General features: G+C 48.6%; 2 protein-coding genes across 2 annotated transcripts; both read left to right on the top strand.

Moving 5' to 3' along the window:
* The first annotated feature begins 12,116 nt into the window (after window positions 1-12,116).
* On the top strand, window positions 12,117-14,196 carry TERG_00223 (uncharacterized protein). Its single transcript, XM_047747563.1, has one exon. The coding sequence runs from the start codon at window positions 12,329-12,331 to the stop codon at window positions 12,947-12,949; it is 621 nt and encodes a 206-aa protein (XP_047603521.1). The 5' UTR covers window positions 12,117-12,328; the 3' UTR covers window positions 12,950-14,196.
* A 304-nt stretch (window positions 14,197-14,500) lies between these two features.
* TERG_00222 (uncharacterized protein) lies at window positions 14,501-17,180 on the top strand (the record flags this gene model as incomplete). The annotated part of the gene is made up of 4 exons (XM_003238184.2): window positions 14,501-14,523; window positions 14,773-15,276; window positions 15,417-16,759; window positions 16,840-17,180. 4 exons carry the CDS (start codon window positions 14,501-14,503, stop codon window positions 17,178-17,180), a joined length of 2,211 nt encoding a protein of 736 aa, XP_003238232.2.
* Window positions 17,181-19,696: the final 2,516 nt, after the last annotated feature.

Here is a 19,696-nt window from a genome sequence, read left to right as displayed (position 1 = left end):
AGACCCCAGTCAGGTGTTCGCGGCCCCACGCCCCGACAGTCGTCAAAGATGAAACAAATGTGATATCACTCACATCAGCAGAAGCAAAAAAAAGGGGGGGGAGGGGATGCGAATCCCCCCCCCCCTCCTCTCTCTCTCTCCCTCTGTGTGTACGTGGATGTGCGTATGTGATCAGCGGACTCTCCCTAACCACGGTACGCTGCCCTCTACCGAACGGATGAACCTCTACCGAACGATCTCAAAAGGTACCTAACTTATGTACATAAACCATCTATCCATTCATCCCAGCCAGGCAGATTAGCCAGCCGAGGGCGCAAAGCGGCATCAGTTATGCTTTGGACGAGCGTCTACCTTTGCCCCTTTTTGAGGCTCCGTGCGAAACCTACAGCCAGTCATCGACGGTATCCAACACCGAGTTAACTATCCATCACTCTATTTACTCTTTCTTGGCTCCTTATTTTCAGTTCGTCGGTTAACCGATCACGCTAAAATACGTGCTTTACCTGCCCTACCTTACCTAGACCGGCGTGATCAATAATGGTGCTGGGTGAATGCCCTGTTCTGTCTCGGGCCATGGCTCTGGAGCTGGATCTCTGGTCCCTCACCCTCCAGACTGAGATCAAATGAGATCGGCCTGCGTTTGACGGTTTGGGTTTGGGGCTCGGGGTATTAATTTGCTCTGGTTTGTTTTTCTTTTGCATCTGTTCAGAAGGCCGGCCGGCCGGTTGGCTGGCTGGGATGGGTGTACAGACGTCGATATAGTACACACGTAGTTGTACTATCTGCTTCCAACTTCGCCCCTCCAGCAAGATAGCATCGATACCAGCCAGAGCAACTGGTTATCGGGGGGGGAGGCACTCACTCTCACATGCAGTGGCTGGTCTGGGGTCTATCAGGCGGTGGCACGGCTCGCACCGCCCAAATGCCTGCGCCACAGGTCATTAGACACTGGAATGACTATAGGGGCAGATCTGTTACTCCCTCTCCTCTCTTGGCTGCTTGCTGGTTTGATAGATGCGAGCACTGATTTGCGGATGGCTGTGTGGGGAGCAAGCAGCTAAGGGGAGATCGGGGATCGAGAGTGCATCATGCAGCCTGCCTGCAGGACCAAGTGCCTCGGATGCTGTGTTCCCTTTCCCTGTTCAAGGGAGCAGTGCAGTCTACATAGCAACTCATTCAACATATTCTGCAGACCTCATCTTTCTCTTTCTGCTAGTTTCGCTGGTAGATACGTCTGGTACGCTACGTGGTTGTGGTGGTGGCTGTGGCTGTTGCTTATGATGAAATGCCATATGCTGCATACGGCATACCTACATACATTTAAGACGGGCGTTCCGAGAGCCGGAGAGCATGTCATGCCCGCTGCCCGTGGGGGTTCCAAGGGAGGGCATATAGCCGGCAGCAAACGAGGGAATAGGAACAGCAGACGCGAGCTCGAGCCTGCGTCGACGCATGGGAGTGGTCAAATCCATCTTTTTTATGACATGGGGTGTTTTTTTTTTTTGATAGTGGTCAGTTGGACCCTTGCATGGAGAACCCCTGAGTCAGGTAATGCCCTCCATATGCCGGTGGGACAGACAGACAGGCATGGATACCATGGCAGCATTAGCAAGAGCAACAACAAGAGAAGACCGTCTGTCCATGCCGAAAGCCTAGATTGGGCTTCTGCTATTTCTTTTGCGTAGTTATTCTTTTCTACGTGCTCCCTTCATTATTGTTTCTTTCCGTCCGTCGGCTTCAAACTCTCGCGCCTTGTTTTAACGTCAAAAAACAACCTTCCGGAAAGGATATCCAAGCAAGCAGAGAAAGAAAAGAAGCAAAACAGTTGATACTGCACCCTATATCTTTTTCTTTTCTTTTCTTTCTTGGGTGCTCCATACTCGTCCTCCCAGGTTCCAGGTATCCGTGTAGAGCGTTAGATCCAGATCCCAAAATTTAGGTACTGGCGACGGGAATGGTGCTCTGATGGCAGCGACAGAGCCATGTCCCTGGACACAGATCCCAATAGCAAATCTGTTTCCCCGCAGAAAAGGGTTGCTTTTCCTTTTTCTTTGTTGTATTTTCAATTCTTTTCATTGTTGAAACCCCCAATATTTCCTGCTTCATCTCCCCCCGATTCGCGGGAGGGTGGGCCTTATCCGCTCGTCTTGCAGCTCTCCCGGGAAGCGAGCAGATGAAATTGCAATTAGATCGGACTTGGGCCAGGGAATTTAGCCAGTAGTTGATGGGGTATGAGGAACTCCTCGACCGATATGAAATGGCAGCAGGGAAAAGAAGGTGAGAAAATGCAAAAAACTAAGACAAGAAAGGAGAATTTATCCGCTGAACCTGTTAACCTTCTTCTGCTTCTTCTTTTGGGCTTCATAATATAGTTCTATCGATCACAGAGTCTGTACGGAGGAGTATCTGTGAGGTATCCTGCTCGTGCGGGCCAGGTGCAACCTCTACCCAACCAATACCCTTAATCTTAGGGGGCTGAACAGATATCCCTGTTCGTTTCTTGGTTGTGGCGAGGGAGGTGAAGGCTGATTCTAACTGGCTGGGACGATCAACCGAGCATGCAATATCTTTTGTCTCTGCCACAAGTCTTGCTTTCTTTCCCCCCTTATTTGCTCTCTCTCGCTCTCCCTCCCCATAAATTCCTCTCCTTTAGGACAAACGGGGGAGGGAAAGGGAGATCAGGGTCCTGAAGAAAGCTGCTCGAACAACTAGACCAGCCACACCTACCCCCAAAACAGCCTGGAGATGGAGAACTGTGTTTCGGGCATGGACATGGACATGCGCACGGCTATGTAAGCTAGACCCACCACGAGAGAAAAAGGAACGAGCTAGGGAAGCTTTTGTGGGGGAAAGAGGGAGGTATCTTTGTTGTGGAGAGAGTACATACGACTTATCTCACGGCAGAAAGAAAGACAGCCAGGAAAGGGGATAAGGCAGAAGGCCAGCAATGCAACTGAAAAAAAGGAAAAGCAACTTTGATCGAAAAGTTTGGTTTGGTCTGAGGGTGGTACATCTCTTTTCTCGTTGCTTTTTGCTTTATCATCTTGCGGATGTTGCTTTTTTCTCCTTTTTTTTTTCAGTTTCTCAACCTGATGCCTACCGTTTTAGGTAAATTGTCTCCTTTTACTCTCAAACTGGTGAGCAATGCTCGCTCACTAGTTTGATAATACCACCCTGTCGGTGAAAAGGCAATGAGTGCTGACTTGAGGAATGTCTCGCAAGAATGGAACACTTTGCTCCATCTCCCAGTCTGATTTCAACATGGGGAAGAAGCTCGACAAGATCTAGGCCGGGGACGGAACTTGACTGACTTCTCTGCCGTCCTTGCATTCCCGTGTGTCTGCCATTCTGTTTCTGTATGCATGTCCCCATGAGACACATAGCTCAGATGAGCTATAGAGGAAGGTATCGCAGACTGTAGGGAGCAAAGTTTGTGTGTACTGCGTGTGTTATGTCTCTCCTTTCTGTCCTCGGCCTGGGCGGCAGATGAACCGCATGTGCCTTCTCCCTATGACCCTAGGACTCACAACAACAAAGTCTAGAATCGAGAAGTTAATAATAGATAGAGAAAAAGCCACGTCCATGAACATCCACACGGTGCGGCGGGAAGGTCACTGTTGTTCTGTCCTCTGTTCTCCGCCCACGTACATAACCCATCCACAATACCTAAATCGATGGCTGGCCCACGGGCGGTAGATCTGTGGAGGAGGAGCCACCATCAGCAAACAATTCCTTTCTTTTCTTCTTCCTTTGCTTTCTTTTCCTCTCCCTTCGTCTCCATAGCTCCAGCTAGAGGGAGATCATCCGTCGCCAAGGTGGGATCCTGGAGGGAGGCCTTGAGCCCGCAGGGCAGCGTAAGATATCCAGATAGACTGAGCCACAGGCTGTCTAACAAACTAGTAGCTTCATAGAGCTCCCTGCTACCTGTCTACCCCCGCGCCCCGCCCGCTTCCCTCCTTCAAGCGGTAATATCGACGGACAACCTTGTGATCCGATCGGCCCTGGTAAAAAAAGCACCCGATCGGTGAGTGTACGCAAAGAGTCAGGCAGCAGATCCTGGCCCACAAAACACGACTTCATGTGTAGCCCGGACCACGGCAAGCAGAAGTGGCTCAGTTAGCAATGCGGCTAGAGCTATGGCTTGCAATCTGGATGAAACAGAAAAGCAAACTCGAGGGCGTGAGCTGGTCTGCTCGAAGTTGAACTTCCGCTTTGGATGAGCTATAGCTTCTGCGCGGCTATACCTGATACTCCCTTATGGAGTTGATGTTTATCAAGTCGTTGATATAGTTATAACACAAATAAGACCACACCAGAAGAAATAAGCCTCTCAGAAGTCCTTTTAAGGGGACTCAGCCGGTTAAATCGTCTCCCGAGTCATGTCTTCCATTATTCTTTACCAGATATCAAAAGTCGAAGTGCTTCTTTCAGAGAGCAGGTAGACATGAGGAAATAGAGCCGTCAAGAAAGGGCGCTTTGGAGTCAATCTTCATCCATCGAAGAGATCGAAACGAAACAATCGCTTTAGGAACTTCGATTGTTTCGCCACCTCTTCGGAGATGCCCGTCTTCGGATAATATATTTTTCTTTTTTTTTTTGTTTTCTTTTTTGCTGCCGCTGCTCAGTTGGCTAGTCAGTTAGGCCTGGAGTTGATAACTCCTCAACCTAACTAACTTATGGCTTGTCAATTGGAAAGTGGACGCAGTGGGACAAGCCTCACGCTGGGCTGTTTAAACATCCGCCGTCCAGCAGCGTGGAAAGTGTAAAAGCGAGAGAGAAGGCGAGAGGGCAGAAGAAGAAGAAAATAAAGAAAAATGCGGATATCGCAGTTATCGAGGAGGAAGTTTTAAATCGGACTCGATGAGCTTTGCTGCATCGCCAAATGGCCATGAAGGGCTGGTGGCCTTTCGGTCCCAGCTTGCTTGCCTTGCCTTTGCCAGATTGATGCCTTGCCAAAAGATTGATGCCTTGCCTTTTCGTTGCCTCGCAAAACGAAGAGAGGAAAAAAGAAAAGGTAGGGGAATAGGGCACCGATTGATGATAATAATAATAGTGAGAGGTATAGGCAAGGCAAGGCTTGAGATTCGCTGGATCTACAGATCTGTAGCATGGAGCTACCTCTTGCCCAGGGCGAGTCGTGGCTGGGTTGGAGGTACCACTCGGTTATTCTCCAGCTTCGCCAGGATGTAACTGCGTATCCATCGACCGTTGTCGAGGTTTGTCTCTATGGAGTATCCGGATATACTTAGCTGTGGTTATACGGGACAAGAAGAGAGGTGGCCTGAGATGTTTATACCTGAGTTATTCCCAGCCCTGACAATAATAGATGTTTTAACCTCCCTTAGTGACTTTTTTTCAAACTCGGCTTGGGATGCATCTCTCATGAAACAAACCTATAGCATGTCAATTATTAGCTAGCAAGTGTTAGTCGGTTTAATGCACATGTCAGAATCTAGGGCGTCGTGCATCGTGCTGTATGTTTTGTGTTTTGTTTTGTCTTTTTTTTTTTTTTTTTGTTTTTTATTATTATTATTTTTCTTCTGCTTCCGTCGTTTCTTTTCCTCTATTATTATATCCGTCGACCTTTTAATCTCCCGTACTTGCAAGAAACGTCCCGGACAGAAGGCGAGAAGGGCGCAGTAAGATGAAGATCCAGACGACCGAGCGGGATGACGATATTAAAAATACTGGATGGTCTCGAACTTGACAAAGTAAAGGGCCAGGGAGGCAGATGGGGGGGGAGAGGTTCTCGGCCCATCTGCCAACGGACAACACACGGCTCAGGAGACGGCCTGGTTTTGCGGTCAAAGCGAGTGGGAGTGACTGGTTGACTTGCATAGAACTACCCTAACTAGCTAGTTAGCTGCCTGGCGATATAGTAAGAAAAGTAACTAAGTGACAGGGAAGTGGCTCGTGTTTGGCCTCGCAGATAAGTATAGTTAAGGGATGGGGGTTGGGGGAAGAATGTACAGCGTACCTGGTCTCTGGTACTCCCAACCACGGCTTCAGATGTAGTTGACACATGTAAGTGTAGCTACTTCGAGCAATTAGATAGCTAGCCCCCCGCAAATAATCGAGAGGCAAAGAGGTATCTCAATCTGAGGTCTGTAAACCTGGATCAAGCTCGTAGCTCGTCCACCGGCGGTCTAAGTAAATCGAGTCCAGCCAGAGTAGCTATCACACCATATCTCGCTCTCTATAGCTCACTCTGGCTTCCTTCTCTCTGCTTCTGTTTCTTGTCTCGAATCCAAAATATGTCGTGTAAGGAATTAATGTAAGGGTTCAGTTGAGATTGCAACTTTCTTCATCCCATCGGACATACTTCTGTGTCTTTCTCTTTTCTTTTGCTTCCTTTTCTGCTCTCACTGTACGTTTTTTTTTTTTTTTTTTTTTTTTTTTTTTTTAAAAAAAAAAAATTCCTTTTTCCGCATCTATTCTTCTTCTTATTTTTCTTCTTTTTATCCTCTTCTTTTATTTCCTGCTTTCTTTTTCCTCAGATTGATTTTCAGGGTCCAGGAGCGATTTAGAATATGCTTAGCAGCCATGCGAAATCCATCCAAAGAAGCAAGCTGTGCCAGACCGTGGGTTGGGCCCCGGTATGGCGGCGATGCTCGGCTTCCAAGGAGAAATATGGGTGAGAAAGCAGAAGAGACGGCAGGCCATAGTTTTGTGGTGGCTTTCTTTTCTTTTCTCCGTCCTTCCCGCAATACATGGCAGGCTAGTTAGGTGAGTAACTCCTCCGTAAGCATGGAGTTATGTATGTATGCCACTAGCTTCCCCGCAAAGAGATGTGAGGAAGATCGACAGTTATATCCGCCAGGGTCGAAGAAGGAAGACGCAGCAAGAAGCAGAGAGGAAGAGAGAAGTCAGTAGAAGGGAAGATCCTTCTCCAGTCCTGGCCTCCCTCGTTGCTTTTTGGGCTTCCCGCGGGACACTGCATGTCTTGACCTCTTCTTAGCCTTTTTTGCTAGCTACGGGAACAGCACTCGAGCCACTCTCTTGTCTGTGGGCAGTTGGTGGCAGTGCGGTTCGATATTGATGTCGACGACCTATCATGCCATCGTGGGTCTTCTGGCCGGAGTTCATGGAGCTCAATTGGACTGTGTAGGATGAAAATTAAGGGTTAAAAAAAAAAAAGCCAGCAAACAAGTAGAAGGAAAAGAGGAAGAGGAAGAAGATGAGGTCGAAGGCCCCAGACGGCCGATTCCGATCGATCTGCCACGGAGATGCGTATTATAGCTGGAGCCGTTAGTTAGCATAACTAAGCCCCCCCCCTGTGGACTCCGGATGATATGCAGCATATCAGATACCTAACTGGCTGGCCAGCGTCAGCGCAGCTATAGCAGTCTTGTACATACTTACTTAGGACAGGTATAGCGTCCGGACTATAGATGAAGGGGACAAGGGCGGCCGTAGAGAATAGAGTAATGAAATCCGGAGCATGGGCTTCAGCGCTCTCCACGGGCTCGCATGACATGACCTATCTCGAACATTCGTGCGGCCGCGGCGAAAGAACCGTGGGAAGAGAGAGAGAGACATGCCAGGACAGGCCCGTGGGGAGCTCGCATCTGTCTCCGTGCATCAGCAACCGGCATCATCGTCATCATCGTCATCCCGCAACGACGTCCTGAGTTATGCTCTGGCCATGACGAAATAATGGGAACCACAACCAGAGTTAGCAGTTAGCTCGCAGGACACACATCTAACTTAACCGTGAGTTGAAGAGTGAGTTAGACTGCACGGGAGAGAGATGTGAAACCCACCGCGAACTCTGGCAGCCAGTTGCTAAAACTCGGGCGACCCCCAACCTGCGCGCTCCCCCATCTCCATCCCTTCTGCGGTCGTATTGGCCCTTGAAGCCCATCGAGGTGGAGCCGGCGTTTCTCTCCCGCGCGCTCGCTGCGACCTGACGTCATGGCTGGCGCTCATCTCGACGCTCAATGGCTGGCCGGGGGGGGGGGAGGGTTTAGTACACTGACCGGACTGACTGGGGGGGGGTGGACAGCGGACAGCGGACAGGGGGGAAAGGGGGCCGACTGGGGGGACTGGGGACGCTGGACTGGCCCAGATGTATACACTTTTTTACACCAACTCTGGCGCTGGCCTCGAGAGTTATGACTTCACTCTGACTTCACATTGACTTCACACTCTCGACTTACATAAACCGTCGGGGCAAGGAACAGGGACGCGGTCTTCAGGGGGTCAGGGATCAGGGATGCGCAGATAGGCTTTAGGGCTCTCGCCTGCCCGGCCTGCGAGTGGTGCGCCTGTCCAGAAGGGCTGAGGAAGGTGACATAATAGCAACCCGGCAACTAAACCTCCTAGAGTCGAGTCTCTGGGCTACTTTAGTGATGGCGGAGTTTGTGAATATAGGCACATGCACGATCGGGAATATAAGACAAAAAGGGTTCGGGATGGCGAAAAAGGAGGATGGGCCCCCCGGGTGTTCCACAAGGCTTTCTTGGGCTGTGAGAAAAGCTCCATGATGCCGAACAGTGATGACGCTGCTGAAACGACCGTGCTACTGGCCCTGACGCATGTAGGATGGTTAGCCGGCTGCATGTATGTGAATATGCGTGTATACATATCGTGATGTGCATGAGGGAGTGCATGAGAGACCGAGTGTGGGTGTTGCTTCTATATGTTGGGGTTTGGTATATAAGAGGCCCGGGGAGCGATATTAGATCGCGATGCATCCATGCAACTGGTAGATATATATATATACATATATACATATACATACACTTGGCTGCCATCTAGACGTTATTATTACACTGCTCGTCGGTTGGTCAGAGTCGATGTCACTGGAGCGTATCTGCGCCGGCTATTCTCCTGTCTCGGCAATTGTCTCTCGGCGTCAGCCAGCCATGAACATTCCGAGAGAGTCTGGGTCTGTCTGTCTGTAAATCTCGGTCCGTAGTTATAGTTATCCGTCTGTCACCCTTGTTACATAGTTTATCAAGCAGATCGTGTTGCCATGGCTCACGTGTAGTGTATAACTGCAAAAGATGAAAGGGTACAGCTCCCCCCCTTTTATCCACTGCATATATGTATATAGGGAGTTGCATCAACAGACTGCCGTTGATCCCAATTGAACACGCATAGAAGTCTCGCCCTGGGTCTTCACCAGCCCAAACTATCGACATGGATCTCCCGTCTGTCTGTCTATCTGTGTCTTCTGCGCCTCCTCCTCCGTAACTCCCCTCCCCCCCTCCCCCCTACCTTGAGAAGGGTATGCAAACTCAAAGTACAACCGCATATCAGTAATTAAATTTGTAAAAAAAAAAGGACAGCATCCAATCCCTACCCGCATATACATACATTGAGGCAAATCACCCAACCAACGACTTTAGCTCTCCTGTCTGGCCTTATCTGCGTCTACGAAGTTTCTAGTGCTGCATTAGTTAGTTATCCCAAGGGAAAAGAAAAAAATATAGGGACGACAAACGAGGCAGCGAGGGAATGTTTTCCCTTCCTCGGCAGCGCAGCGCATATGCTATGCTGACTGACAGCCCTTGGTCCTCTTTAATTTACAGTAACTGTCCCGTCGACTGCTCTCGGTACTTCTCGCTCGCTGCTGTCCCGGAGATATTGGCAACCGATCTGAGATTCAGTTTGGCGCACGGTTAGCAAGCTGGTGCAGGAAGTCAACTGCAGGTAAGTTGAGCAGAGGCCCAGCACAGAACTTTGCGCAGGGGCGGGCGGTTTGACTGATTGACTGATTGACTGATTGATCGATCGATCCCGCCGATTGACTGATACTTTTGTTGGCACCTCCTGATAACTAACTAGACGGGTGACAGAGTTACAAAGACGCCGGTAGTCCAAGCAGTTGATATGAAATGCTAATCTATCCCGTGCACAGGGAGTGGTGACGTCGGCCATTCGTTGTGGAAGCCCTCATTGTCAACGATCGATCGACGCAGCAGAAGTGTATTTTTGGGCGAGAGTTATTTATCATCAATCATATATCACCGTCCGTCCACTGCAGAAGAAGCGGGAGAGGGGGGTGTGCGTGTGCGTGCGAGTCTGTTTCTGCTAGGGGCACCCAGGCAAAGCAAAAAAAAAGGGGGGGGGGAGGGGGGGGAAGTGTGTGGTAGGGGGGCTGTTTGATAGCGTGGCAAAAGCTGCGAAGTGTAAGTGTAGGGCAGAGTGGACACAGAAAAGTGGTCAACTTCCGACCGTTGGGGCTTTATTATCTTATAAGGCAGGGATAAAAGGCCGGCGGTCGTATTTTTTGTAGCCCTACTCGAGTATACAGGCCTGCGTGAAACAGAGGGAGGTGTTGCATTACCCGGTTGTCTGCTGGTGGGCGGCGCGGCGTTGATGCCGCGGATGGAGGCCGCGAGGGAGACGAGAGAGCCCACGACGGTCTCGGTCTCGATGGCTCTCTCTGCCTCAGGGCGGCTGCTCCGTACCCCGTATCCATGCATTCCACGCCGAAGCAAAGCACGGAGCCAGACTCCAAAAAGCTAGAGCTGCAGACGAGGAGAGTCCAGCGGACGGGTGCTGGTCGAGAGAAGCGCATCTGAGATATACTGAGATCAAGGGAGCTCGATGGCGTCAAGGGACCCCCACAGATTATGTCCCCATCGACGCTATGGGCTCTCGCTGCGTCTACTTGTCATATATATATATATATATATATATTGTCAATGGTCTCTGTCTGTTGTTACAGCAGCGGCAAAAGGGAGTAACTACGGGGTAACTGATAGAAGATGCAGAAAGATATCAACACCGACCAACAGCAAGCATCACAAGCATCAGCAGCATCAGCAGCAGAACAGACCAAATGCCGTGGCTCGCCTGGCCCTACGAGGCCTGTGGCGCGCATCTCCACATCTTGGGCTTCCTTTTTATCCTTTTTTCCTTCTTTTTTGCTTCTTTCTTCGTTTCTTTTTTGGCTTTCTCTCTTTCTCCCTTTCTGCTCCAAATCTCCACCCTTAACTATAAAGAAAGTATCGAAAATATATGTGGCGTGTGTGGCAGTGCGAGGATAATAATGGGTATCCGCCTCAACCAGTTGTATGGACGAAGTAGACGAGCAGGCCAATGGAGCAACGGAGAAAGAGGAGCCTGCTGGGCCCCTCGCCGGGGGGAGATTTTCTTTTGGCTCCGAGGCAGAGAGAGCCAGACGACGCAGACGACGAGCCCTTCGGAAACATGGTACGAGAGGGGCTGCAGTACGGAGAAACAAGGGCGCTCTGGAGAAGCAGGAGAGCAAATTGTGGCGAACCAGAAGTCGAGGGCGAAATTGATCGTAAGCCATGAATCATTCGTCATTTCAACTAGTGTCTGATGGGACGGACGAGCGCATCTGTATAGAAGCGAGCGAGATATGGAGAGCCGACCTTTGGTTAATGCAATTGAATTGTAAAAATAATACGAGATAATAATACTTTTTATTAGCAAGATAACATTGGGAAGAACCATTCGAGAACACTTTAACAGTGTGCGATGCTTGTACCACCCCGTCTTCCCAGGCGCAGGAGCAGAGCCAGCCATAGTCATTATTATTATCCTCCGCCTGGGAAGAACAGAAACGGAACAAACCCCAGTTTCTCAACCCTTTTTTCTTACTCCTGAACTCTCCCTCTTTCTTTTGCGTCTGTCTCCTTAGGTTAGCTACTCCAGAGGAAAGTAACTGGGACTGGGAAGGTTATCGAAACGACGGGCCCCGTAGCATAGTTTGATAGTTAGATGGCTCTCACAGGCAGTTCGACGCAACGATCAAGCAGCAGCAGTGCAAGTAGTACCTGGTACAACACCTCTGATGTACCTCCCTACTCGTCCTCCTCCTCCTCCTCCTCCTCCCCCCCTTTTACCCTGTCTCTCCTCCTCTCTCGACCCCCGCCATAGTCGCCCTTTATATACCAGGAACCAGGGTCTGCAAAAAAGTCAACTGCCGGCCAATCCCGTCAGGCCCTTTTGCTGCCCTCTCTCGTGGTTGTTCACAGTAGACGCAGGCCTACCAAATCAACTGACTTGCGCCAGGTGTGGTTCTGCAACAACGGACTCTGCCTGATAGTCTACCAACTTGATATCTAACTAGACCGTCCCCCTACCAAAAAAAAAAAAATAAAAATAAAAATAAAAATAAAAAATTTCACCGACCACCACAACCACAACCACAACCACAACCACAGCCAACCATCCACTACGACGTAACCAACTACCACAACCGCCGAGGCGATGAACATGAACAAACACCGAAAGTCCCCAAAGTACCTTTTGAGCGGCGAAAAAAGGGCCATCGAGCCAAGCTTCTCTGCCCCCGTCTGGATCGGCCAATCACCCCCGAACCCAACCTGCCCTCCCCCGGTCTGGAATGATGGAATATAGCATCATGGGTGGCTTGCTCCTCGGATCGTCTCTCTCGCACAGGAAAGAAAAAGGAACATCACGGCCTGGTGGATGCTCAGTCTTCGAAAAGCATAATCCCATCCATCTCCCTCCCTCTCCCTCTCTCTCTCCCTCGCGTCTCCCCCCGTTGCTTTTTCCTCGCTCATGCAACCTTGCTTTTCCCCCCTTGGTCTTCTGCTTCTTTTTTTTTGCAAAACACCCCCAAAAAAGCAACAAAAAAGCAAATCAGAGTTGCAAAAAAAAAAGAAGAAGAAGAAGAAGAAGAAGAAGAAGAAGAAGAAGAAGAGGAGGACAAGAAGAGATCGAAGGGAGGAGAGGCGCAGAGGTTAGTGATAGTGTCAGTATTTCTAGATGGACCGCGAAGGAAACGAACCGACCAGACCAGACGACAAGACGAGAGACAAGACGAGAGAGACGGAGAGAGGGAGTGAGACGCTGCCTAGAGAGAGAAGAGAGGACGGAGCTCCGTGAAAATGACATAGCTGTGGCCCCACCGGTTGCTTTTCTTTTCTTCTTCTTCTCTTCTTTTCTTCTTTTTCTTTTCTTTTCTTTTCCCGCTCTGCTGCTGCTGCTATCGTCATTATAGTTAATTTCGGACTCGCTGAGAACTGTTGTTCTTCTTGTTGATTGATATTTATTCGGTCTCTCCTCCTGCTGCTTGCCGGGCCTGCATCTCATTCCCTCCCAATCAACCCCACGGGCACCGGGCCAGACGATACCATCCCTGACCAGGATCCTGCAAAGAAGGACATATACTATACTAGATACCGTCCGGGAAGCGGTTCCTTACAAATATATATCTATCTTCAATCGTCTTTTCTTCTCCTTTTTTAATTTTTTTTTTTTATTATTTTATTTTTTTATTTTTTTGGTTTAATTTTATATTTTATATTCTTATTTTTAAGCTCTTTTTCTCTTCCTCCATTTCTTCCTTACTTCCCTTCCCCCCTACCTTTCTAGCTTTTCTACGTCTTCGTTTCTCTCCTCTCCCTTAAGAGAAACTGATCGTCACCACCTTCGACAGGGGAAAGGGTAAGAAAGGCGTGAGTGTGTGTGTGAGTGTGTGTGTGTGCGTGTGCATGTCGAGCAGAGAAAAGGACGGAGTAACAAGCTGTTGTCGTTTTATAAACTACCAAACCGGCTGCTTCGGTTGGATGTACCTGTGAGCCAACAAACAACAACTCCCCTCCCCCCCCCTGGCTCGCCCTTTCACCACCCCCTACCAAAACAGACAGCATCTCCTCCAGCTGCTGCTGCTGCTTCATCAACCGTCTCGACCTCTCGACCCTCTCTGCGTCTCCATCGCCTCTCTTCTATCTAGAGCTAGACCCTCTTTATCCTCGTGGTTTCTCGCCATCCCGGCTCTTACTTGCGCCCTGCTAAGAGAAAGAGAAAGAGGCAAAAAAGAAAAGGCTGCGATTTATCTACCAGCCGCTTTTTCCGGATTGCTCTCTCTCTCTCTCTCTCTCTAAATCCTCGTTCTTCAGTTCTTCATTGAGGTCGGTTTACATTTTTTCTCATCTGGTTGCTTGCAAAAAACGAAACGGACAAGGAGACTCCCGAATGTAGTATACCAACAACTCTTCATACTTCTCTTCTCCCCTTTCCTGCCTCTTTTTTTTCTTTCTGTCTTTCTTTTTCTCATCAATCTATACCCCCATCACCTACACCATAACTTGAATAGTCTTAATCCCCCGGATTGACTCAGTGGTCGAGCTTGGTTGGGTGGCTGTTGTTTTCTTTTACCCCTATTTTATATCATTCTCTACGCCCAGGAGGTCTTTTTTTCTTTCTATCTTCTCTTCTTCTCCTTTCTCTCCCTGAAGTCGACCGGCATGTTTCAAAATCGGTACGTACAGGAAGGAAAAAAGGAGTGAGAAACTTATATATATATACCCCTCCCTGTGATTTGGCTGTCTTTTCGTCTCGTTTCGATTCCTGCTAGTGGACGTCCGCAATTGTCGTATTTGACGCTGAACTGACTGCGGTCTCCAGAAACAACTCCAAAAAACCGGACGAGGCCTTCTACGCACAGTTCAGAAGGAATTTCGTCCAAAACGGCCCCAGTACATTTACTCGGCCGGACTTTAGTCGGTCTCTCACTTCTTCCAAGTTACCCGCAAGTGGACGCCCAATAATGGGCCAGTCACTCGTTCACAGGTTGGTCATCGATTCACCCGCATGATGGGGGGGGGCGTTGAGAGTCCAAGCAGTTCCAGTTCCTCTCCTGTTCGCAGTCACAAGGATTTTTGACCATGGGTGGAGAGAACGTGTTCATTGCCTTGTTGAAAGAGGAAGAGATTTTGCTCCCGGCTGCCGTGCATCACGAGAGAGAGCGTGTCAGTGGAAGAAATTACAGATTTGGCTAACCATCTCGTCTCTTTTTTATTGCTTTGTCGGTACATATAGAGGTGTTCTCGAGCAGCACGATCCCACAAGAAATCACGATCTTTCCTGGGGGTTGTCAACTCAGGTCGGGATGGATCACAGCCAGAACATGTTCGCCCATCTGAACGGCCAGTCGCCCTTTTACTCTACGATTCCCGGCATGGGAATGCACCATGACATGACTAGCCCGCTCGATGACATGCTAAGTCCCCTGATACCTGCTGCCACTACTTCTGTGGATCCTTCCGTTATCTCGAACCAGCCCATCAGCATGGCCGGCATACAACAACCCTATGGCCAACCCATGACACACCAGATGTGTACAATGGCAGGAGACCATATTGATGCGTATGCGCAGCCACATGCATTCCCTCCAACAGCCATGCTGCACAGGAATTCGGATCTAGGCCCTCTCAGTCAAGATAACAGTTCCTTTGCTCAGCTGCAGCTGCGTCGTGGGTCGGCCAGTGTGACCACAGATCAGAAGCAACAGCAGCTAAAGGAGCAGGAATTCTACAATGAAGAGTAAGCTTCACTATTCCAGCTCACACGAGTGGCTTTTTTTTTTTTTTTTTTTTTTTTTGCCTATCTTTGCTTTTTTTTTTTTTTTTAATAACTTGTGTATATTCATTTTTCACTAACTTCTTGTCTTGATCTACTTCTAGCTTCCGGTTCCATGCCGTCCTTCGTGCAGCTACAGCGATGATTAGGGACCCAGATGAGATCCCAATCACATACCTCAACAAGGGCCAGGCGTACACTTTGACCATCTTCGACTCAGCTGCTCTCAGCTCCCCTCGTCGGCCCACAAAATACCGAACCTACATCAGAGTCTCCTTCGAAGAGGAGGAACAAAGGTCAAAGCCTGCTAGCTGCTGGCAGCTCTGGCAAGAAGGACGCGGTGCGAATGAGGCCCATCACCGAGACGGTAAACTCCTCGCCGTCGAACATGTTGACCCTAACCAGGGCGGTGATGGTGACCTGCGCCACCAGCAAGTCCAGCTTGAGAGCGAAAACTTTGACGGGTTCTCGGTAGTTTGGACTCCGAACAGAATCAACGGAAGGCACGAGTGTACTATATCCGTACGGTTTAACTTCCTTTCAACCGACTTCAGTCACTCCAAAGGTGTGAAGGGCATCCCGGTTAGACTGTGTGCCAAAACTCAAGTTGTTTCCGGGATCTCCGAAATTCCAGTACCCGAGTACGCTGAAGTCTCATACTGCAAAGTGAAACTGTTCCGTGACCATGGAGCTGAGCGAAAATTGTCCAATGACGCCACGCATGTGAAGAAACAAATAGAGAAGACCAGAAGCCAGATACTCCAGGCTGAATCTGGTGCTGCCAGTGGAGAGAAAAGAAAACGGAGCGGTTCGATCTCCCGGGGAGGAAGTGGGAACAAGGTCAGCAAGACCCCCAAGTCAAAGCGGTCCTGGTCTCAGGGCCAGGGTGAAAAGGCACCGTTCGAAGACGATCTACATTCTAGGCTGCAGAGTTTCATGGATATGTTCCGCTCCGTGCGACATGCCAGTGTCTTGAACCTCAAGGGTGATCCCGAAGACGATCCCGATGCGTACCCTGTGAGGATAGACCAACCTTCAGAAAACAACAACAGCAGTAATAGCAACAACACTAGCAACATCGTCACCACCACACTTGACTGGGATCCCTCCCAGGCCACCACCGCCCCTACTACCAACGATGGAGCCAACTCACATTCCTTCTCCCCTGCCAGCAGCCATCGCTCTATCACATCCTCTGGCCACTCTTTCGACGTAAAGCCCAATCTGGCTGCGAATGGTGTCATGTTTGGAGACTCACGCCACGGATCTGTGGACTGGTCTGGCTTTGCCTCTCATGACCCCGAGATCCATCCAAAGCACGGTCAGATTCTGAACCACCCAATCAAGATCCAGCGACAAGGCGCTACTGATGCGAATGATGGATGGTTTGAAGCCATGGGCGTAGACCCAAACTACAACCCTCCATCAGACGCGGTCATAGTCCCAAGTATGTCTATACACGTTTCCTTTTTTTTTTTTCATCTGCTTTTTTGTTGTCCTTATACTAACATATATCACCTGCTCCAGAACACTGCTTCTACGTCAAGGCCAGCCAGAATGATGACGAGAAGACTGCAAACTACCACCATGCGATCTACATCCAACAGCGCAATAGCCAGGAATTCGTCGAAGCCCTTGCCAGGAAATGGAAGCTGGACCCTGCCAACGTCATTCGCACCATCCAGGTCCGTGACGACGGCCTCAGCGTCATCGTCGATGATGATGTCGTGAGAGAGCTACCCGAGGGTAAAGACATGGTAGCCGAGTTCCTCCAACTTCGCGAAGAGTCTGAAGGCCCGAACATGGACGTCGACTCTCCTGTCTCACCTGGGGCTGCCGGCCCAGTCGAAATCCGACTGAAGTTCTAATACCCCCTTTCATATTTGCCTCCAGGGACCTTTTGATATACCTATATGGATGGGCAGTAAAGAAGAAGCAAAAGAACATTGAGCTATTAAGAGAAGAAAGAAGAACAACAGAAAACAAAAAAAAAAAAGAAACAAAAAAAAAAAGGGAATACAAAATTCTTTCACCAAGGCAAAAAAAAAAGTACTTCACAGTTTCGCCTTTATTTTGGGAGGGGATGCTTCTTTTCTTCAAAACATCTTTATCCTTTAATAATTGGAGGCTTTTTAATTCTATCTTTTTATACCGAAATTTCTTTTGCCAGCAACCCTCGTCACCACTGACGCCTAATCAAGAATTTTAATGCTTGTCTTCCAACCCGACGGCCTCTCACCAACCAGAAAGACCAAACAGAACCAATTACAGGACACCGGGAACAAAAAAAATTCTGCTTACGGCGTCAGCAATCATAGATGGGTCTCTTCATTTTCTCTTAGCAAAACTCACACGTTCCCGGTGGCTAAATGTACTTGTGTACTCTGTGATTTGAAGGGAAGGGAAAATCGAAAAAAAAAAAAAAAAAGGACCGGGCTGCTGTCTGATTAACGTATGCTTTTTTTTTTTCTGATTTCTTGTTGCCACACACCCCTTCTTCCCTCTGAAATGGCCCTCGGCTATGGGCTAGCTCTTATCAAAATGGTTCCTTTGGCTTACCCCAATCCCCACACGGCTGGATTCAAGGACTTAGGGGAAAGGGAGAAAAAAAAAAAAAAACAAAAGGACGGGCTACATCGACCTAGCCAGACAGGCCTGGCTAGGTTGGTTTTATATCTGACGACTACGACGAATCTCTTTTGTACGGAGTACACGCGGCTGGACTAGGATGGGGCGGTGGACTGGCTTGCTTTCTTTTTGCCGTTTTCTTTCTCTGGTGTGCTGCTTTCCCGATGGAGTGCCTCGCTTTTACTTCTTCTTTTTTTTTTCTTCGCCTGATCTTGCTGTTACTCTCCTTCTTCCTTATTCTTGCTCCTTTTTCTTTTTTATTTCTCCTCGCTGCTAATTTCTCCCTTTCCTTTTGACGGGCCGAATTCTCCTTACCCTTTTTTTTTTTTTTTTTTTTTTCCTCGCCCTCTTGATATCTTGATTTACTTTTATATCAGAGCAGTAATTCTTTTTTTCTCCCGTGTATATTTCTTTTTTAAAAGGCTTTGCTTTCTAGTTCCGTTTTTTTCTTTTCTTTGCCTGTTGGCTTGCTGCCATAATATGAATTATCCCGTCTTTCTTTCATTGGGGCCTGCATGCCATGCCGTCTTTTATGCAGAAACGGGGCAATGGTCATGTAACATTTCTCCCTTTCAGGCACATGCCAGGCCTGCCAAGGGTAGAGAGCTGGGACATGCATGTATAATAGCCACAAGCTAGAGTATGCCAGTGACTGAAGTGTAAAAAGCCACTACCCTTCTCAACCTTGTTGTCCCTTCTAGCAGATCCTGTCCTACATAGCTGGCTAGGCTAAATAGCAACATATATGTAAGGGTATCGGCCGTTTTACCTTAGAATCATATCATTAATCAGGCGCCTTAAGAGTACAGAATAAACTCTATCTCACTGTAAGCAACAAGTAAGAAGAGTAGGACTGAAAAAAGGAAATGAAAATAAAGAAAGAAGAAAGGAATAGAACAACGAGGAACAGGAGGAAGAGAGAAAAAAGGTTGATACCCTAAAGGAGGACAGAAGTTAACTGTAAATGAGGAAAGACATAGCTGGCTGCTCTGTGTCCCCCCTTTTTCTCCAATCTAGTGACAACTAATAATGCATAGGAAATCTGGGCAAAACAAGCCTGCTTATGCATGTGGACTGAGGTGACGTCATCTTATATGTTGCACCTCCTCTAACTCTCCAGGAGATATATCAGATAGTTGTGTCAAAGCGCCAGTATCTAGCCCACCCAAGCATGCCAGAGCTGCTATAACTGATCCTCTTGGCATATTTGCTACACAGGATAGACTATAGTAAGACGGGAGATGTACCTGTAGAGATATACATGCAAGTACCAGCAGAGTAAAAGAGGAGGGTTGAACACCCAGTGAACACACTGTAGCAGCCTCTTGTCTAAAAGTGAGGCTTATGCACTATGACGTTATCACCCAGCCTTAGCGCCCTTTTCTCACGTGGCAGTGGGTTCCTGTGTGGAGGTTAGCGTAAAATATTAAATTTAACCTCCCGTTGCTTGGCTATCTTTAATTATCAAGATTGGAGATGAAAGGGGGAGCATGTTGGGGATAGGAGCTCTGTTTTATAAGATATCTGCTGGTTTACTTGCTCTTTTGTGGTTTGTTTACATGTCTGGTGGGGAGAGAGACACACAAATAAGATGGGGTCGAGCAATTGAGTCGGTAGGAGCAGAGAACATGTACATTTCAGGGGCAGCATGCATAGGGGAGGAAGAAGATGTAAAGCTGCAGTAAAGGAAGTAGAAACAGCCGTTTAAACGACCTCCATTGTAGCTTATATGGAATATCTCTAGGCGGATTGGCGT

This window comes from Trichophyton rubrum, assembly GCF_000151425.1.
Source record: "Trichophyton rubrum CBS 118892 genomic scaffold supercont2.1, whole genome shotgun sequence".
NCBI lineage: Eukaryota > Fungi > Ascomycota > Eurotiomycetes > Onygenales > Arthrodermataceae > Trichophyton > Trichophyton rubrum.
The sequence above is the reverse complement of the archived record's forward strand: the minus strand, read 5'-3'. Positions and strand labels throughout refer to the sequence as shown.